The 20,549-nt window shown below is 37.4% G+C and overlaps 2 protein-coding genes across 8 annotated transcripts in view; both read left to right on the top strand.

Moving 5' to 3' along the window:
• Positions 1–1,668: 1,668 nt before the first annotated feature.
• On the top strand, positions 1,669–7,561 carry LOC137241225 (glycerophosphocholine phosphodiesterase GPCPD1). 3 transcript variants are annotated; one of them, XM_067768587.1, is made up of 7 exons: positions 1,677–1,882; positions 1,936–2,385; positions 3,959–4,287; positions 4,367–5,493; positions 5,714–6,190; positions 6,479–6,625; positions 6,696–7,561. In XM_067768587.1, the coding sequence occupies exons 3-7, from the start codon at positions 4,047–4,049 to the stop codon at positions 6,813–6,815; spliced, it is 2,112 nt and encodes a 703-aa protein (XP_067624688.1). In that variant the 5' UTR covers positions 1,677–1,882; positions 1,936–2,385; positions 3,959–4,046; the 3' UTR covers positions 6,816–7,561. The 3 variants fall into 3 exon arrangements, with proteins under 3 accessions (XP_067624689.1, XP_067624688.1, XP_067624687.1); XM_067768588.1 differs by lacking the exon at positions 1,936–2,385 and having other exon boundaries at positions 1,669–1,776; XM_067768586.1 differs by having other exon boundaries at positions 1,677–2,385.
• Positions 7,562–9,425: 1,864 nt separating this feature from the next.
• The window catches only part of Shaw (Shaker cognate w), a 48,363-nt gene continuing 37,239 nt past the window's right edge, over positions 9,426–20,549 (top strand). For all 5 annotated transcript variants that reach the window (XR_010949941.1, XR_010949940.1, XM_067768590.1 and 2 more), the window contains exon 1: positions 9,426–10,007. The gene's annotated coding sequence lies outside the window, so the exon portion shown is untranslated. The remainder of the gene's footprint in view (positions 10,008–20,549) is intronic.

Raw genomic sequence — 20,549 nt, forward strand, 5'->3', positions numbered from 1 at the left:
ATTGTGAATATTTGCACTGCATTACCGGTAGTTGCTACAATTTGCTAGATGGCAGCGCATGCTGTAAATTTTAATAGATTGATAGAACAGCTGATTTTTGTTGATATTTGATAAGAGACTTTTAAATTGGTTGCGCAAGATGCGCACGGATCCGACTCGTAGGCATAAAACCTTAATTTAGCATTGATAGCCATCATCCAGTGAGTTTTCTAGCTTCGTATCACTCTTAGTTCTCGCGGGAATGCTCATGCGGGAGATTTTGTACACACGAGTTGTGGTAGGCAGATATCGGCGCTGTGTATCAATCAACATATACCGTAAAGGCCAAGGAGTGAGATCTATTTTTAAAAAAGTAGGTTTTTTTAAAGGCAGCGTTGCCAAAATAAAGACAAGATATTTACAAACTATCTGGCCCACAGATTGAACTAAGCTTTTATCTGGATAACGCGTACCTTAAATAACGACTAATGAGACGACTGATACATAGCCTATATGGTGATTACCTTTAAAATAAACTTAGCCAGCAATAAGGCTGGCTGCGAGTTGACCTAAATATTAGGTACCTAAACTAATATTCCACTGGAAGTTTCCAGCACTGCAATAATTTAGGAAAATGTTGATAAAACTGTGCGAGTTCATTTGACAATCTAAATTGATTGTTTTGAAATTTGGTGGTTTTTGTTAAAACAGATACCAAATTTGAAATGAATAATTTTGTGGTGCGCGCTATAGACGGATCTCATGTGAGAGTTTCGGTACCAACTAGAATGCGAGATCAATATATTAACCGAAAATCTCAAACAACAATCCAGTTTCAAGCAGTGTGTTCCAGCGCCATGGAATTTGTATCAATTTGCTGCGGCTTTCCTGGTTCAGTACACGATTAGCGCGTCTTTAAAAACATCAAACTTTACACTGACCATAGCTTTCCACAATCTGGCTTTTATTTGTTAAGAGACATGTGGTTATGCCTGCCACACTACACCAATAACCATTATAACTCCATATACTTCAAAGAAATAACGGGCTTACTGAAAGACAGATATTCAACATGCCAAATGCTGCTTCAATTACACTCCGGGCTTTACTGTCCAATTAGTAAAGCCCGGAGTGTAATTGAAGCAGCGTTTGGCATGTTGAATGTACGATGGCGTTATGGCTTTGAAGAAGTTCCGGAAGTTGTGAATTTATCAACGGAATCAAACACTCTCATGGAAAATGAGCAAGAAAATGATGCCTCCAATTTGCGTAGCGAAATTTCAAATCTTTTTGTAATGTAAACTAGAGTTTTTGCTTTTTTTCTTTTCTTTCCTTTTTTTATTATTGCATATTTTTTTTCTTTTCTATTCTTTCCTAAAAGAAACAAGTAAGGAAGGCTATTTCGGGTGTAACCGAACATTACATACTCAGCTGAGAGCTATGGAGACAAAATAAGGGGAAATTACCATGTAGGAAAATGAACCTAGGGTAACCCTAGAATGTGTATGTATGACATCAAAGAGGATAGATATAGTATATCTATCCTCTTTGCTTCTACACGAGTTCTCCTCATCAGTCGGGGCCATTCTGGTTCAAAAATCTCCTGTGATGGGCCTTTTAGAAAGAGCAACTCTGATGCACACATTTATCGACCATTGATTTTTGAGGTGCAAACTTGACAGATTTGTTGTTTGTATTCAATGCGGAAATTTCTTTGGTACCAGCAACCTCAAAACTACGGAAAGATATATATTTACGCATTAGGGGCAGACAAATATAAAGAATAATTGATTAAGGGCAAGTTTATTAATTATATTGTGTGAACAAAGTAATATAATATCTGTAGAAGTATTTGCAAACTACAAGGGTTGGCAGTTTGACTTTGGTGTGATCACCACGAACTGTATGATCAATGCTACGCAACAAGAACTATAAAAACATCTTAGCTCATTCCAGGGCAATGGACCCGAATTACGCCACATCTTAGCACATTCTCTGGCTTTTGGAGCTACAACGCACATGCAAACGAAACACATTCAGCCACCTACATCTTCAGTATTTTGTGTTGTAAAACTCCACTCCAGAGAAGTTTTGATTCGAACCCATCGTCCCCAAAATTTGCACCAAACACTTTTATTTTGTTATAACTGTTGTGTAATTCACGTGAACTACAATTGGTCAAATATATGTCAGCTCTGCTAGTCCAACCCAAAGCGACGTGCAACTAAAATTTTGTAAGTCTTCTACTACAGACTTCGGTAAACATTCAAATCCTTTTACAAAGCTAAGGTGTGTGTATCTATACTAGCGGCCTGAAGAAAGTGTCAAAAAAACGGGTGAATTCATATGATGATCCTCGAGCAATTAATTTGAACTGCAACATTTACTATTTATTTTCCTTACCAGGTGAGTAAGTTACATATGCATTGGGTGTTACGTACAATGTTGGTGCTGTATTGGGTGCAAACATATAGGTATCATATTACTGTATCTTTTCACATATTCCACGCGTCTTTATAATAAAACAAATACTATATACATATATATGTTTGTGCAATAGTAGTGACCTTGCCCACTTGGTTGTACTCTCATCGTATCTATTGTTTTAAAATAAAACGTGTTTAAGAAAGCAACAGCTGATTCAACAAAACGTTTACTCCATTGCTTCAGACCAGCCACTGATCATGCCAAAATCACGTAGGGAAAGTGGAAAAAGGTTTTATTAAGTGAGTTAGCGCTGTTCAATAGAAGCAAAAACGAAAAATGTTCAAACTTTGACCGCATGTGGTAAAGTAAACAATATATTCGTAGGTACATACATAAAAGATTATTGCATTGGGTCAATAAATTCTTTAATTGGCACTTTTTATTGAAAGAAAAAAAAAAACATTCAATTAAAGTGCTGATAAGCGTCGCAAAGACTGCCTGTGAAAGACTAAATGTGCGTATGATTGTATGTATGTAAATATGTATTTATAAGAAAAAAATACAAATTAGGGTGTGCCATTAGTATTCATAAATTTTCTGAAGCGAATTTCCACCTTATCAAGCCAGCCAATCAAGTATTTGGATCTACTACAATATAGTATTCAAAAATATTACCGCGGAAAAGCATGTCACTCGTAAGACGTAACTAGTATTTCCTTCTATTATTTTTAACTAGGAAACATTTTCTTCTTACCTAAATATTTTCCGTTAAAAAATTACCTTCGATCAATAAATATTTAAATATTTAAAGAATAAAATACAAATTAGGATAACATTTAAGACTAGCAATCACAGATCCCAAAGATTCGTGGTCAGAAGGCAGGTGAGCTAGTACCGGAATGTACCGGATAAACACCCATCAGTACGGTTATTTCATTATGCGCGCAGGCTTAACCTCTGATTCCTATAAAATAACTGCCCTGGCGGCCACCGTGGTGTGGTGGTAGCGTGCTCCGCCTACCACACCGTATGCACTGGGTTCGCACCCCGAGCAAAGCAACATCAAAATTATAGAAATAAGGTTTTTCAATTAGAAGAAAATTTTTCTATGCGGGGTCGCTCCTCGGCAGTGTTTGGCAAGCGCTCCGAGTGTATTTCTGCCATGAAAAGCTCTCAGTGACAACTCATCTGCCTTGCAGATGCCGTCCGGAGTCGGCATAAAACATGTAGGTCCCGTCCGGCCACTTTGTAGGGAGAATCAAGAGGAGCACGACGCAAATTGGAAGAGAAGCTCGGCCTTAGATCTCTTCGGAGGTTATCGTGCCTTACATTTATTTATTTATTTATCTGCCATATCGGAAGTAGTCAGAAAGTGTTAATATGCTTACATACTTTTATTCACGTCGTACATAAACAAGCAGCTGTGTTGAATTTCATTCCCCAAAAAATAAACAACTGTCCCATTGTGCGGGCGACACTTACTCAACGTATTTTATTAATCAATTTGAGACAATAAAATTTGATATTTTTGTTTCTTTTGTTCGCTTTACAGATATTATATTTTTGGCAAACTCTTTTTTTCATTTATCACTGCGCTGTGCCATTTTCATCACATCCAGCATTCGTAGAAATTTTCCAAAATGCAACGTTGGTTTTTCGTTGATGAAGCCGAGGATTGCGATGCAATGGCAGCACCGTCATCCTCCACGCAAACTTCCATGGAGGTAATACATCCTGCCACCCCGATACTTGTTAACTGGAAATTTTATGTAATGATGACTCGTCATATGGCGCCTAATGAGCGAATGGCAATTGTAGGTGGCTCTGCAAGTCTGGGTAATTGGCAGTTTAGCGAATGTGTACACATGATGAAAGATGATGGTGAGTGGTCGTCGTCAACATAGGTACCCGTCGCAGCGAACGGCGGGACTTTAACCACACATTATATTCTGCATTTTAGACAACAACGCTTGGTATACATATGTGAACATTCCGCGTGATACGCGCACAGAATATCGTTATTTGGTAGTAGCCGTAGACCCTACAGCTGAAAAGACAATTGTACGACACTGGGAGTCACACTTGAAGCCGCGTTCAGTAATGCCCGGAATATGCCGTAAAGCTAGAGAAATAGATGAAACTTATGGTATTCTAGATGGCTTGGAAAAGGTCGACCGGGGCTGGGTCACCTCAGAGACTATTGTACAATTGAAATTTTTCAATGCGCCCTTCACATTTAAGCAGCGCATGAAGAGACGTTTGATTTTTGTTAAAGTAACACCTATGAATTTAACAATACCCAACGCTAGTGGTAGCACGAATGGCATCAATGGGTGTGATTATCATACACCAATTTCACCACTAGAAGACTCACTCTCAAATGATACACATGATACGCGCGAAAATGGCGCTGACCTTAGCACAGCGTTTGCTTTCAATGAAGTGGCTATATTGCACCGTGACGAGTCTGTAATAAAATTGCAGCCACAATTCGGTTCCGCATGTGGCCCTGATGATATTGTGATTTTTCATTTGACAATCGGCGATTTCGATAGCACTGCGTACCTAATCGATTTATATTCGTACAGTTCAAAAGCGGCAATGGATGAGCCCCCATATCATCTGGGTTATCATTATGTGTTACCAAACTTACTTAAACGTTCGGATGGTAATCTTGAGGTACCAATCACTTGTGCTACACGTCACCGTCCCATGGGTATGATGCAAATTGGTTATTTGCTTATAAAGCCAACTAAATGTATTAAGTTGGACATGGAGTTGACGTATACGCGTTACTGGAATCCCAAATGGACGGGTTTAGATGTGGGACATCGCGGTTCGGGTACAAGCTTCAAAACGAAAGATTCTGTGATACGCGAAAATACAATAACTTCATTAAAGAATGCTGTTGAACATGGCGCAGATATGGTAGAATTCGATGTACAGCTAAGCAAAGATTTAGTGCCGGTAGTGTATCATGATTTTATGATTTATGTGTCGCTGAAAGCAAAAGGTAGCTGCAGACCGAATGACTTCTTGGAGTTGCCAATGAGGGAATTAACGCTGGATCAACTAAACAATTTGAAGGTGAGTAAAATGAGACATAAAGAGTCGGCTGAGTTGAAAATCACATAATAAAGGATACAGAAAAATGCTATATCAATAATTCATTAGTTCGATAAAATTCTTTCGTATCAAATTCTGATATAGAGCTCTTTTGCGCCAGCAGTTGACATAGACCGATCCTCCACCGACAAAATTGTTTACACATTTATTTACATTGCATGTCATTAACATTTTCTCTTAGGTATATCACACCGCTGAGGGTCGCACGCGCGAAGAGCGTTCGTTTCATAACGACGATCTCCTCGAACATCAACCATTTCCTCGGCTTGTAGACGTTTTGGATGCCATTGATCCACACGTCGGCTTTAACATAGAAGTAAAATGGTCTCAACGTCTTAAAGATGGTTCTATGGAAGAAGAATTCGAACATACTATTGATCGCAATTTATATGTAGATTGCATTTTGAATGTCGTTTTTCGTAAGGCTGGCAATCGACGCATTGTATTTTCTTGTTTCGATCCGGATGTTTGTTCAATGTTACGTTTTAAACAAAATCGTTATCCGGTTATGTTCTTAACAATTGGAGAAAGCACAAAATACCAAAAATATTTAGATCCACGTGGTAATTCAATCGAAATGGCTGTAAATAATTCGCTTGCCATGGAGTTGTTAGGGATTGTGGCACATACTGAAGACTTGCTACGTGATCCGGCTCAGGTAAAGGCAAAATAAACTATGATGTTGTTGTTGTTGTTGTAGCAGTGCTATGATAAGAAAACACAGCTTTATTTTAAGGAACAAGTGATTGGTTTAAACCATCTTTCTAATATATTCAGCTGTGAAAGTCCGACTTAATAAAGGCATGAATAAGGCCTGAGAGTCAGAAAGGATTTTGGAATTTAATGTACTTTATCGCACTAGGTCTTTGAACCTAACATAAAATTATTGCGCCCCTGATAATAGCACTGATATTATATTTAATAATTTTCAATATCTATCCAACAGATTAATTTGGCCAAGAGCAGCGGCTTAGTGGTATTTTGCTGGGGGGATGATAATAACAGTAAAGATACAATTAAATTCCTTAAGGATCTAGGTTTGCATGCCATCATTTATGACAAAATGGATGTGTTTACTATCAAGGAAAAGAAGGTATTTAGTGTGAATAGGAATTATAAACAATAAAGGAAACATGTATTTCATTATCATTTAATATCTATAGCAAAGCGTTTTTCTGCTACAAGCCAAAGAGAGTCAAAACGAGATACTCAAACAGCAAGCACTTGAGCGTGGAAAGTTGTGGCACGACAATATACCGGTGAAGCAACAAAAACAACAATAATCATCAGGGATATATGAAGTTGAAAATAAAATTAAGCTTCATTTGGAATTTTTACTGCTGCAATAGTGTAGCCAAAATTAAAAATTGAACGGAAATACAAATGAAGATTAAACATTTAAATATTGGCGACCAATATGACAAAATATCCCTCGTAATTAAATAATTTTTCTTATATCTACAAACACAATATACTCCCTAGCTTTATGAACTAATGCGTAGTGTTTAGTTTTATTCTTTTCCTTTTTTTTTGTTTTTTTAGATATCGTAGAAAATATGTATATGTTTAGTGATTAGTAGATTTTTTTGTTTACCGTATTGAGAGAAAATAAGACCACATACTGAAATAGATCAAAAGGAACTTTTGGTGTAGATTTATTAATATTTACATCCGTAGATATGCAATTTCTACGCGAACATTTAAATTATCTTATTAAAGAATTCATTGCACACTAGTTTAGAGCCAAGTGGTCGGTTACGGATTTCTTATAACAGCCGCGCTAACTTTTTTTGCGGTGCCTTTTAATTTCATTGCGCACGATACTTCAAATTTTATAAACTCTAAAAAATTTCTTTATTTTTTAATGCAAAAAATCTATTCGGAATCAAAAAGAAAACAACTTTATTAAAATGCGGATAAAATTGGAAAATATTTTTAAATGTAAAAAGAAAAAGTTTAGCAACTGAAAAAAAAAATTGGAATCACGTATAAAGAAATAAATCTATAAAATATGCAAAAAATAATAAAACTAGTTTTAGTATGAATAAAAATTGTCGGCTCGACGACCCTCTGAACAGAGTAGACGAAAATTTCCTTCCCAAGCAAATCGGCCTGATCAACCTGCCCGCGGTTTTGCAGCAACGGCTCGGGCTATAGAGGTTATGTGATACGTCGGTAGGGAAGGTAACAATCAAGTGAGCAAATACCCAAAGCGTGGGCAGTTCTAAACAACTGTATTAACTATTTTTGCATTACATAGGTTCTGCACAAGATTTGCGATTCAAGAAGTGCCGGTGGCACATTGCACCAGAGCTTAACTTAGTAAGACATAGGCCCGATTTCACCAACTCGACTTAGGCTAAAACTTAGTTGTAACTTAAGTTAGCCCAGATTTGAGGCTAAGTTTTGTTTCGGTTTCACCAACTTAGCTACTAAACCCATTTGAAATACGAAAACCATATCAGCTATTTTATACATGGTAGTATTTTTTGCTACGTTTTAATTACACGCAACCCAGTGAATTCACACAATAGGGGAGTTGCTATATTTGCATAATATAAGTATCAATACTGGCCATTTAATTCGACTCAAAAGTTTTACTACAGCAACACTGTTGAAAGTCGAGAATAAGCCAGCTGACAGGTAGGCCAATTTGGGACTTAGCTAAGCATTGGTGGTGAACAGAAAAATTAAAAAATAGGACTTAACTATAAGATGATAGGGCTAGTACCTTAGTGCTTTCCGGAACTATCGGTCCAAGGACTGTCAACATGGATAACACTCCCCAAAACTTTCGGAAAGCGTCTTTATCACTAACGTTCAAAGTGATAGTATTGAGGAGAACCAGGAAAGGTTATGAATTGGATATAGAGGAGGCGGTCAGATCCGTACTTCTACCACTGGGATATCGAGGGGGAAACTAACTTATTTCGGACCAACTGGTATGATCGCTTGGATAAGAAAGTAACAAAATTCCTCCTCAAACTACTTAAGTGCATCATTTTGCAACAATGGCGTATACCAACACGCTCCCTCAGCAGAAGCTGTGAAGGATGAGGAGGAAGAGGAATCGATTATCACTTAATCTGCCGATGCCCAGGATTGCAAAGAAGACTCAGATTTCTGGACAACCGGGTTTTCGACGGTGTGGCGGAAGCAGGTAAGTTAGATATTTCGCTCAAACAGAGGTTCACAACGTAAAGCAAGTGGCTTATTGGGGACTAATAAGTAAGTACCTGGTTGGACGAATTAGCCCCCACTCGACATTCACCGATGGCATTCACAATGTCCAATATGTCTCCTGGTGAATGTATGGGAAATTTCAATGCACGCCCTCTGAATTACGCTTAACCTAGAAGCGGGAAGTAAGGTGAGTTCCGAAAACCTTCTACGATTTTCCAAGAAGGCAAAGCTATTTTATAACAGAGGTCCTGTTTATTCAATTTGGTCATGCAGCATTGATAGTACATTCAGTTCGCGGACAGGACAGTTCAAACGAACCTTACCCTAGAACTACTAGGATTAACACCCTGACACGGCAATCGAGTCGAAGATAGCGGACCACGGCTAACTCAAGAAACTTGAGTCTTAAGCTTTCACCAGTTCAATCGACACTATGTACAAGCAACTTAAAAAATTTTACTACGCCATTGTGCTCTGCATACGAAGTGATACGCGCGCCATCTGATATTGAAAAATCACAACACCATAAAAGCACGTACAGACACAAAGAGGTCGCCCACAACGCAATGGCGATACCCCGTTAAAGTAAACAACTGCAATGGAATTGTTTATATTATCTGTCAACGCGAAAACGATGGCTGCTCTTGTATTGGCAATATGTTTAACGGTATCGCGGTATCGTTAGTTAGTGAAAGAATTTCGGGCTGGTAAAACGTGAAAACGGCAAAGCAATTGTGCCACAAGAAGAAGTAGAAAGAAAATTCAATAAAAAATTTATGATAAAAAGTGAAAAGAAGCACAAAATATACAAAATTAGTAATAAGAAATGAAATATTTCGCTGGCGAGTGAGCTCGAGTTACTCAATAAGGAGCCAAAGTGAAATAGGCAAGGAATCCAAAAAAAAAAAGGAAGTCGTCGCGAGAAAATACACATATATATGTATGTATATATATACATACATATATACATATGTATATAGGAAAATAAAAAGAAGAAGCAGAAAAAGTAGAATAACCAGCAACAGCATAACGGGTATTGTACTGCACACAAGTGAAGTTGAAAAAAGTGAAAAAAGATTACAAAAAGAAAAACAAAAATTTTGCACAATAAATTTATGAAAAATTTGTAAAAAATCTAAAAAGGTGAAAGTGTTAAAAAAGTAAAGTAAAGCGCTGAATGCAGCGGCGCAAGGAGCGACGTGTTGGAAAATTGGGGCAGTAGAAGCCAAAAGTGGGAGCAAAAAAGGAAAAAAAGGCAACCAGGAATACCAAACTCTAGAGCTGACACATAGGTGAGAACAAAGGAAAGGAAAAAAGGGAGTCACTCGTTGGAAATAATATTAAAAACTTACAAAACGAAAGCCAGCCAAGTCTAAGCTTAAAAGATTAAAAAACATTAAAGGCAAAAAAAGTTAGTAAAATGTGTGTTGGTGTGTGTGTATGTACATATGCATGTGTCCATATTTGTAAATCACATGTTCACATGCTTTTAAGCACGCATTTACAAATGAATGTGTGTGTGTATGAGTGTATATCTGTGTATTTGTGTGTGTGTAAGCGCATTCGTATGCCGAAATAGGCTATTAATTCGAGGCAACATACGAATACAAAAACAAAAATACCGCAGCACAGGCTTGCTGCTGTATTGGTGGGAGTGATGAAGCAGGCGCAGCACAGGTGGATAAAACTTATCGAAAAAAGTAAGCCACACTTGTGTCTGTGTGTGTGTGTTTGTCACAGCATGTGCTTATAAATCCTTTTATATGCATACATAAATACTATAAGCGTGTTAGTGAATTTCGTTGTTGTTGCGCTTTTGGCGTTTGTTGCTCTCAAAAAATAAAATAGCACCAACAAAGATTAAAACAAAAATGTTTAAACTAAAAATTGAAAATCGAAAACTAATTGTGTTTTTAGTACAAAACAAAAGACAAACAAAAAGAACATGAAAACATGCAATAACATTAAAAACAATCGCATGATAATCGACTCTTACATGTGAATGTAACTTAAAGTGGGTCGTCGTGTAGGTAAACTTTGACACAATTAAAATAGCATTTAGTAGCGGGTGGCGTATTCCACAAATATGTAGCTATAACCCTGTAGTATTACCAACTTGTTGTAAGGTATATATAGCAGCCAAGTGAGGTTAGGCTGAACTGGCCGGTACATAAGAACCTGAATGTACTTCTTATTTATTCTTCGTGCAACAGTGCCACGCTCCATAAAAAAGGTGTGATCGCTCACAAATTGTCATCGATATCTTCTGACCGATGTCCTAGTAAATTTACAGTCATGTGTCATGTGGATACACATTACATGCAGGACATGCATACATTGCATATGTTGGCGTTTATTCTGGATAAATAAGAGGTTAATCTATTAAAATATCCAAATCGAAGTTGCGCCAGACTGACGCGCTTTTTCCTGGCAAGTCTGATTTCCTCAACTGCGAGTTTAGGGTATTGGACTCTGAAACGCGCTTAACCGGGCATTTATCGGCTTAAGACTTTGCCGACTCAAGGGGATTTGCCGATATCGGCTGAGGGACTGTTTATGTTCATCTGGTTCAAACGGCTGAATTCTTGTATGCCGCATTTCTTCATAGTACCTGCGGAGGTGTGTGCCTATGTCCCTGGGATGGCCAGGTTTGTTTAATAGGAACTGTTTGCTCAATATTTCGTCCCACTCCTTATGTGGAGTATTCCTACCTTACTGTGTAGATGATGTTCCGGCGACATAAGAAGACATCCCGTAATAGTTCTGAGTACTGTATTTTGACAGGCCTGTCGCTTCAATCAGTGTGTTTCCTTTAAGCTCGGAGACCAATACTAGTCTATGTTGAGGTTTTTGATTAAACTATTTGCGTGTTGGTGGCGTTTAGCGCGGAGACGGTACTATGTAATTTTCAAAAGTACGTCGTCGGTTTGCTGAGAAATAAGGGAGTAGAACGGCTTCAAATGTCTTAGGTACTGGCGGTAGGAGAAATATAGAATAATATCAGTATCCTAGCTGATTTCCCATGTATGTGTAGCGGTAGCAACCTCGTAATTTTCCATTTTTCAGGGATGACGAAAGTGGACAAGCACAGGTTAAAGACAAGCGCCAGATATTTATATCCCACTTAGACAAAGTTTGTAGGCATGAGCATGGCAATCCCGTCCAGGCCTAATTTTTTAGGTGATTTTGCAAATTTGATGGATTATTTAACCACGGTGGCAGTGACGGTAATAGGAGACGCGCCGTGACTTCGTTTATGTGCGCCTGTTGTTGTTGTTGTATTAACGACAAAGACACTCCCCGAAGGTTTTATGGTAGAAGGTTTTGGGGAGTGTCATCGATGTTGATGGTCCTTTGCCGGATATAGATCCAGTACGTTCCAGTACCAAAGCACCACTAAGGTACTAGCCCGACCATCTCGGGTACGATTAATATAACCACATTAAACATTCTAGGCCATACCGCACCCACCCCTAGTTCCATGAGGAACTTGGGGTCGCCAAAGGCTCGCCTGCTAAATATGTGTATGATACATTGATATTTGTAACAGGATTCCCCTCACGTAGGTGAGGTTGAGAATTGGAAGCTTTGAAGCTATACAGCTTTGTATTGCGCTTATCAACCCCTTGAATCCCTTTATGTGCGCCTCTAATGGCCTGCCATTTCTTCGCAGCCGATAGCTCTTTATCTCCAAAGGCCATTGTGCTCAGTCGGGCTTAGGAGGGACTTTACGGTTGACCATAGATTACCAACGCCTGCTGAGTGGTTACAGTGCCTCCCATTTCGCCCGCTTCCGCTTGTCCATCTATTTATGCAACCCAATTTTATTCCGATCATGATCACCTTACATATGATCCGAAACTCCTGTCTCCTTTTGCTTTCACCCAAGCGGATTGAGACGTCTGCGGTCATCGAGTGCAGTACCCTTCTTTGCCAATTCATTGGCATTTCCGTTATATTCTGTCCCTTTATAATCAGGAACCCAATTGAGATGTATGACCTGAGCGAAGTCTTTCCAATGCTTGGTTGCATTCGAGGGCACTTCCTGATGACGTGCGAGGTTATTCATTAAAGTAATAAAGGCCCCTGACTATCAATATTGATATTGACGTGACAGGGGCTTAAGCACATTTCGTTTAGAAAGAACAAAAAGAGACCACTCTCCCTCCTAGGAACAGGAAGAGTAAGAGTTAGAGTTGAAGTAAGAGTAAAAGTTAGAGTAAGAGTAAGGCTAAGAGTACGACTAAGAGTAAGAGTAAAGGTAAGAGCAATAGTAAAGCTAGAAAGAAAGGAACGATGAAGAGGGAAATAGTAATCAAAAGCTTAGATTGCTTTGTGACTAGCAGGGTGGGTTTTCTAGTATGTTAATCATGACTAAAGATATTTAATATCTAGCCCATTTTTTTCCAAGCGCTGTGGGGTATAAAAATACACACTCAAACAATCCAAATGCCGGAATTTCTGTCGTATTTTACGTGGTGGCAGTTTGAATTGCCACCATACACGCGTTCGAGCAAAAGCTTGACAGGTCGCTTACATGACACACATGATGCCGTTTTGTCATTTACGCCCCGATTCTGAGCGTTACCAGTTCTTTTATCTGCGATTCTGGCCCAAATGGTAACGCTGTCATCACCGAAAAACTCACCAGTGTCTGTGGAGAAATTTGAAAGGTAGTTTTCTCGCTTTCACGGTTGTCGCTTTGGTCCGTTTGGTCCGGCTACTTTCGGAAGAAATGTTTTGTATAAAATTATTCCCGTAGGTGCTAGCAGAACCCCTGAGGCCTGGGATCAAAACTCACACTTACTGAATCTAGGCTCTAATATGAAGTTTAAACGTAAAGGGAAAAAGTAAGCATCTATAAAAATAGCACTAACCCAATTGCCTAGTTTCATTTATGATTTACTGAGTTTTCCACATACAAAGTTCGGCAACACCGGAACGCAAATTTTGAACCGTTTCTTACTAAAACCTAACTGCACTATACATTTTATTTCAATGTAATCAACAATATAATGCTAGAACCAAGAGATTTGTGACCAAAACTAGGTTCACAACGTTTGGTTGGTGAAAGACATAGACTTATCCTATATCACATATATTTGTTTGTTCAGCTTGAATTAAAGGAAAGTCTTCACTATGTTTAGTAAAATTTTATATGGAAACATCCTACATTTTATACTAATAAAATAAAACAAAAATTTGCTACTTTTTTCTATGAATTTCGGTCTCAAATGAAAACATGGTGTGGCAACCGTATTCGCTTTACCGTAAATGTCTCACTTGCCGATACGAGGTTAACGAATAAACGGGACGTTGTGTATATGCTATTATGCATGATGAGTTTCTACATACTATATTGTAATTTATTCTGTGAGAGTACATAATGTAAACAAATAAGTATGTATAGCAAGAGGCAACACTTTTTAAACGGTTTTATTTAGCTTGAGTTGATAGGCCGCATGGCCGCATGCACGGCTGCACGGCCGTTGTGAACGAATCTTGTAATTGAAATTTAAGTAACTTCCCGATAACCTACAAGCATGAAACTTGGAATATAGTTCAGAACCCGATGACAATGCAATAATAAGAAAAAAATCACCGCTAGGTGGCGCATGGATCGAGATATTCGCAAAAGTCGTATTTGTGGACCGATTTGGCTCATATATGGAACACTTAATACATACAAGAATAGAAATCGACCTGTGAAAAAAATCGCCGCTAGGTGGTGCATGGATCGAGATATTCGCAAAAGTCGTATTTGTGGACCGATTTGGCTCATATTTGGAACACTTAATACATACAAGAATATAAATCGACCTGTGAAAAAAAAATCGCCGCTAAGTGGCACATGGATCGAGATATTCACAAAAATCGTATTTGTGGCCCGATTTGGCTCATATTTGGAACACATAATACATACAAGAACAGAAAGCGACCTATGAAAAAATCGCCGCTAGGTGGCGCATAGATCGAGATATTCGCAAAAATCGTATTTGTGGACCGATTTGGCTCATATTTGGAACACTTAATACATACAAGAATAGAAAGCGACCTATCAAAAAAAATCACCGCTAGGTGGCGGAAGGATCGAGATATTCACAAAAATCATATTTGTGGTCCGATTTTGCCCATATTTGGAACACATAATACATAGATACATGAATAGAAAGCGACCTATGATGCCCGATTTGGCTCATATTTGGAACAAATATTGCATACAGTCCGGTAGAAGTGACATCAAAATATTTTGGAGTTGGAGGAGGGACAAGCATACGTGGCGCAGAGTCGAGTAAAGTCTTTGGAAGGATTATGTATTGAGGACTTAGGTTGTAACAAATTGTCAGGAAAGAGTCCTTGTAATAATGAGTCACTAACTTAACTAAATAGAATGAGAAATAATAGGCAATTAAATAAAGACTAAAAACTTGAAAATAAAATAATTAAAAAAATTTTTTTAAGTTAAACGGTTTTATTGAAAACAATACTTACATGTAGTAATAATAATACGAAAAGCTAGAAAATAATTAGGTAGGTCCTAGGTACTAGTCATCACACTCCTTATCAATCTATGGCGTTGATCAGACAATTAAATAAAAGCGTTGGGCGCGTGAAATTTCTAAAAATGTGACTGATTAAGTCTCAGGTAGTTTTACTTATGACTATCAGTAGAAATATGACGCGTCCAACGCTTTTATTTAATTGTCTGATCAACGCCATAGATTGATAAGGAGTGTGATGACTAGTACCTAGGACCTACCTAATTATTTTCTAGCTTTTCGTATTATTATTACTTCATGTAAGTATTGTTTTCAATAAAACCGTTTAACTTAAAACAGTTTTTTTAATTATTTTATTTACTATTATCTTTACTTATTTGCGCTTACGGTTCTTTATTTTTCAGTTTTGCCTTTTTCTAAACAACAGCTGTTGTGTGGTTATTTCGATGTAACCACCTACTTTTGTGGGTAAAAAATTATCCGGCTACTTTCGCGGGTAGAATACAAAAAGGGTGTAAAAGTTGCCACATGATTTCGTTACCGTGTTGAAGAATGTTGTTACCACACTAGAATCGGTGCGTTAGTCGCGTGGCTAGCGGGCTAATCAAATACAACGATCAGGCACTCAGGGGGCCACTGTCCACGTACGCACACATGCACACACTTGTCTATTAGCTAACAAGCGAACGAGCCCGCCAGCTTAACATGTGCCTTTGGCGATATTCGTGTACGCTTATGTGTGTGAGATTATGGGTATGCGTTTAGGATATGCTGCTCGCAAAACTATAGTTTATATATCAAGTTTAGCTTATTGTAAAACTACTAAGCAAATATCGTATGTATGTATGCGTGTTTCAGAATTTGTGCTTGCTCTTACTTTCACATAATTACAATGCAGAATGAAGTTTTAAAAATATAACCCAAGCTGACCCGTATGTGAAAACCCGACAACAACAAAACAATAAATGGCTAGCATGAAATTACAAAAAAGGACTAAGAGCGAAAAATCGATGCAACTTGCCAACCAGCATTTAAGAAATATGATACAAACAAACAAACAAGCAAAATATGTATGTTTGTATGTATGTATATATTTGGGGAAATATTTATGAAAACTCTAAGGCCCACTTGCAGGAAGACAACTTGAATCCGAGCTAAACAAATAACTTGCCATTCTACAGCTGGGCCAAGGCATTAAAACCTTGAGAGAATCGAAGCGGTCGATAAGCGCAATACGAAGCTTTATAGCTTCAAAGCTTCCGCAAGTCAATTGTCAAATCAAATATGAATACACATATTAACACGCGAGGCTCTGGCGACCCCAAGTTCCTCATGGAAGTAGAGGGTAGGGGGCGGGATGACCTAGAAGGTTTAATGTGGTCTTATAAATCGTTCCCGAGACGATCGGGCTGGCACCCTAATGGCGCTTTGTTTGGATCTATATCCGGCAAAGGACCACAACATCAATAAAACTCCCGAAAATCTTCTGGGAGTGTCTATGTTGTTAATACAACAACAAACCAATACACTTTAATAATCCGATCAATAGCAGGCTGAAGTAGTTATAAAAAGTGGGCGTGGTACTGCCCATAAGCGAGACATTTTTAAGGAGTCACTGATTGCAGTGCATTTAAATTTGGTACGCTGGCTGTAAAAGCTACAACGCTCGGCCGGGTATTGAACCAAACCTGTTGTTTTGAAGATGATTTTGGCGCAAAACGTTATTATTTATATTATTATTATTGTTACAGCTTAGAGGCTTGGATGTCTAAACGTAGTTGGATGAAATCTAGATACATTAGGTTTGGTCAAAAAAACATTTATTTTTTTATAGTAAAAATATTGTTCAGCTTTTCCTTAGTTCAGTTTTAAGTTTTTATACTCAGCTGAGCAGAGCTCACAGAGTATATTAACTTTGTTCGCATAACGGTAATCCGTAACGGCATAAACTAATCGAGATAGATATAGACTTCTATATATCAAAATGATCTGGGTGAAAAAAGAAATTAATTTAGCCATGTCCGTCCGTCCGTCCGTCTGTAAACACGATAACTTGAGTAAATTTTGAGGTATCTGATGAAATTTGGTATGTAGGTTCCTGGGCGCTCATCTCAGATCGCTGTTTAAAATGAACGAAATCGGACTACAACCACGCCCACTTTTTCGATATCGAAAACTTCGAAAAACCGAAAAAGTGCGATAATTCATTACCAAAGACGGATAAAGCGATGAAACTTGGTAGGTGCGTTGACCTTATGACGCAAAATAGAAAACTAGAAAAATGTTGGACAATGGGCGCGGTAGCGCCCACTTTTAAAAGAAGGTAATTTTAAAGTTTTGCAAGCTGTAATTTGGCAGTTGTTGAAGATATCATGTTGAAATTTGGTAGGCACGTTACTCCTATTACTATATGAATGATTAATAAAAATTAGCAAAATCGGATGACGAACACGCCCACTTTTAAAAACAATTTTTTTTTTAAGTCAAATTTTAACAAAAAATTTATTATTTTTACAGTATAAAAGTAAATTATGTCAACATTGGACTCCAGTAATGATATGGTGCAACAAAATACAAAGATAAAAGACAATTTCAAAATGGGCGTAACTTCGCCCTTTTTCATTTAATTCTTCTAGAATACTTTTAAGGCCATAAGTCGAACAAAAATTTACCAATCCTTGTGAAATTTGTTAGGGACATAGATTCTATGACGATAACTGTTTTCTGTGAAAATGGACGAAATCGGTTGAAGCCACGCCCAGTTTTTATACACAGTCGACCGTCTGTCCTTCCGCTCGGCCGTTAACACGATAACTTGCGAAAAAAACGATATATCTTAACTAAACTTAGTTCACGTACTTATCTGAAGTCACTTTATCTTGGTATAAAATATGGCCGAAATCCGATTATGACCACGCCCACTTTTCCCATATCGAAAATTACGAAAAATGAAAAAATGCCATAATTCTGTACCAAATATGAAAAAAGAGATGAAACTGGTAATTGGATTGGTTTATTGACGCAAAATATAACTTTAGAAAAAACTTTGTAATATGGGTGTGACACCTACCATATTAAGTAGAAGAAAATGAAAAAGTTCTGCAGGGCGAAATCAAAAGCCCTTGGAATCTTGGCTGTTTTACTGTTTGTGGTATGTCATATATAAATAAATTAGCGGTACCCGACAGAAGATGTTCTGGGTCACCCCTGGTCCACCCTTATTGCGATATCTCGAAAAGGCGTCCACCTATAGAACTAAGGCCCACTACGTTTTAAATAATCATTAACACCTTTCATGTGATACACATGCGATACAAACACATTGCAGGTTTATCCTAGGTTCATTTTGCTAAATGGTGATTTTCCCTTATTTTGTCTCCAAAGCTCTCAGCTGAGTATGTAATGTTCGGTTACATCCGAACTTAGCCTTCCTTACATGTTCTATACAAAATTTTATGGGGAATCACATACAATTTGAGGTTGAACTTTAACCTTTTTTGTAGACCTTTCAATATCTCACAGGAATATGTAAAGCTAATGTTTTGGGCACCAAGGGTTAAATTTCTTGAGAAAATTCAACGCACGGGGTTTGTATAGAAAAACATTAAAATAAAAAGTTCAAATTTTTACAGGCTATATTTTGATGACCTGTGCAAAATTTTCACTATATCAAAATAAAAATAAGTTTTTTTTGATGAATTTTATTAGCCGTATACGTAAATATTTCTGAAGTCTTCTTGATCGATCAAACATAGTCATATGTTCCTGATGATGGTTTTAGGATAAAACCGAAATATCGACGAATATATGTAAAATACAATAGAAAACATTGTGTTTTATTTTCATTAAAGACTTCAATAATAAAAGTTTTTGACCAACCCTAATGTACACAAAGTTATAAAGTTAAAAAAAAAATTACATAAAGCCAAAGAATTACGAAGAAACGTTTAAGTAAGAAATTTCAAAAAAACTAGTTTTTGTATGGCACGTCGATACCGTTATATACGTGATACGGGGTTGTTCTTAGAATCATAAAAATAGTGCCGAATTGTCTCGATTTTGCGCCTGTTTAGAGGTCATTTGAGTATATTTTACGGGACCATCTTGGGACTGTTTTCAGAAAGCTATATATATCGGGATTATCTTCGGAACATTTCAGGATTGCTAGTATCATCAATTTGAAACTGTTTAAAGATCATTTCGGCACTATTTCGTACAAACTTGAGCACTCTTAGCAACATTCCTATGATCGAACCCTGCTGCAACTGTCAGATTTCGATAACAATTCGTTACTGGTTGCACCCATTGGATCGGGAGGAGCTCTCGTATTAAAGAACAACACTGGAATGGTAAAACCAATTATATTCAACGTATGCATAGAATTTCCACTAAAAAATGTGTACCATCAAGTATTCTCAAGCGCAAAAAAGTGCAATCAATATGACAAAAAAAAATCCCCAAATGTAAATATGAAGTTGAACTGCTCATCAATTATAGAAAAATGTTCGCACTAAAATATAAAAGTGTTAAAACATGAAAGCGAACAATTATAAATAAATACAGATGTATATATAAACGTACAGTAGCGATCACGAAATTTGAAGTGGCAGTATTATAAAATTTCGTTTATTAAATATATTTTTTTCTTCTAAGAATTAAAAAAAAAATTCAATAAAAAATTCGAAAATTTAAGAAAGTTTTACGAAAACGCCGATCTTTTTTTAGAGTCTTATTTTTGAATAATCAGTTTTGTAACCCACTCAATTTTACTCTATCAAAGTGAAAGTTATAGGGCTCTCAAATTTCGCATTGGCAATTTTTTTACTACTATAGTAGTAGTACTTCACAAACAAATAACTCGCGGGCTTCACTAAAAGCGTGTTAAAATCAAACTGATTCCTTATTCCACAGCTTGCCTCTCGGATACCTCGTTCACCCATTTCTTGTAAGGTCTAGACTTTTCGCGAACAGCTGCTTATTTATGTCTCCTTAAAGGCCCGTCACATAAGCAGTTTTTCATATAGATGCGTTTTACTCAATCTTATGCATTATGAGTAGATTGCACGTATTTCTATGGAAAACGGTAGATTGAGCTACACTGTCGCCATCTGACATGAAAAAGTAGCCAATTTGCAAATTTTGTTGCAAGCAAAGCATAAGAAGAAGAATTTGACATTTGTTTTGGCTAAGGGCGTTGGCACACTTTGCAAGTGAAATTATTTTCCCAACTATTCTAACATTTTTCACGGTGAAAAACTGCAATTTAATAGACGAATAGGACACAAAATATGTTAGAAAGTATACTTCTTGTATAGTCAGAATGTTTATAACAGT

This window comes from Eurosta solidaginis, chromosome 2 (genome assembly GCF_040869045.1).
Source record: "Eurosta solidaginis isolate ZX-2024a chromosome 2, ASM4086904v1, whole genome shotgun sequence".
Taxonomy (NCBI): Eukaryota; Metazoa; Arthropoda; class Insecta; order Diptera; family Tephritidae; genus Eurosta; species Eurosta solidaginis.

Excerpts from the sequence above, each read along its gene's own strand:
- LOC137241225 (XM_067768588.1), top strand. The coding sequence starts at position 4,047 with ATGCAACGTTGGTTTTTCGTTGATGAAGCCGAGGATTGCGATGCAATG. Across the intron at positions 6,191-6,478 it reads TGCTACGTGATCCGGCTCAG|ATTAATTTGGCCAAGAGCAG; the intron begins GTAAAGGCAAAA and ends TCTATCCAACAG. Across the intron at positions 6,626-6,695 it reads TTACTATCAAGGAAAAGAAG|CAAAGCGTTTTTCTGCTACA; the intron begins GTATTTAGTGTG and ends TAATATCTATAG.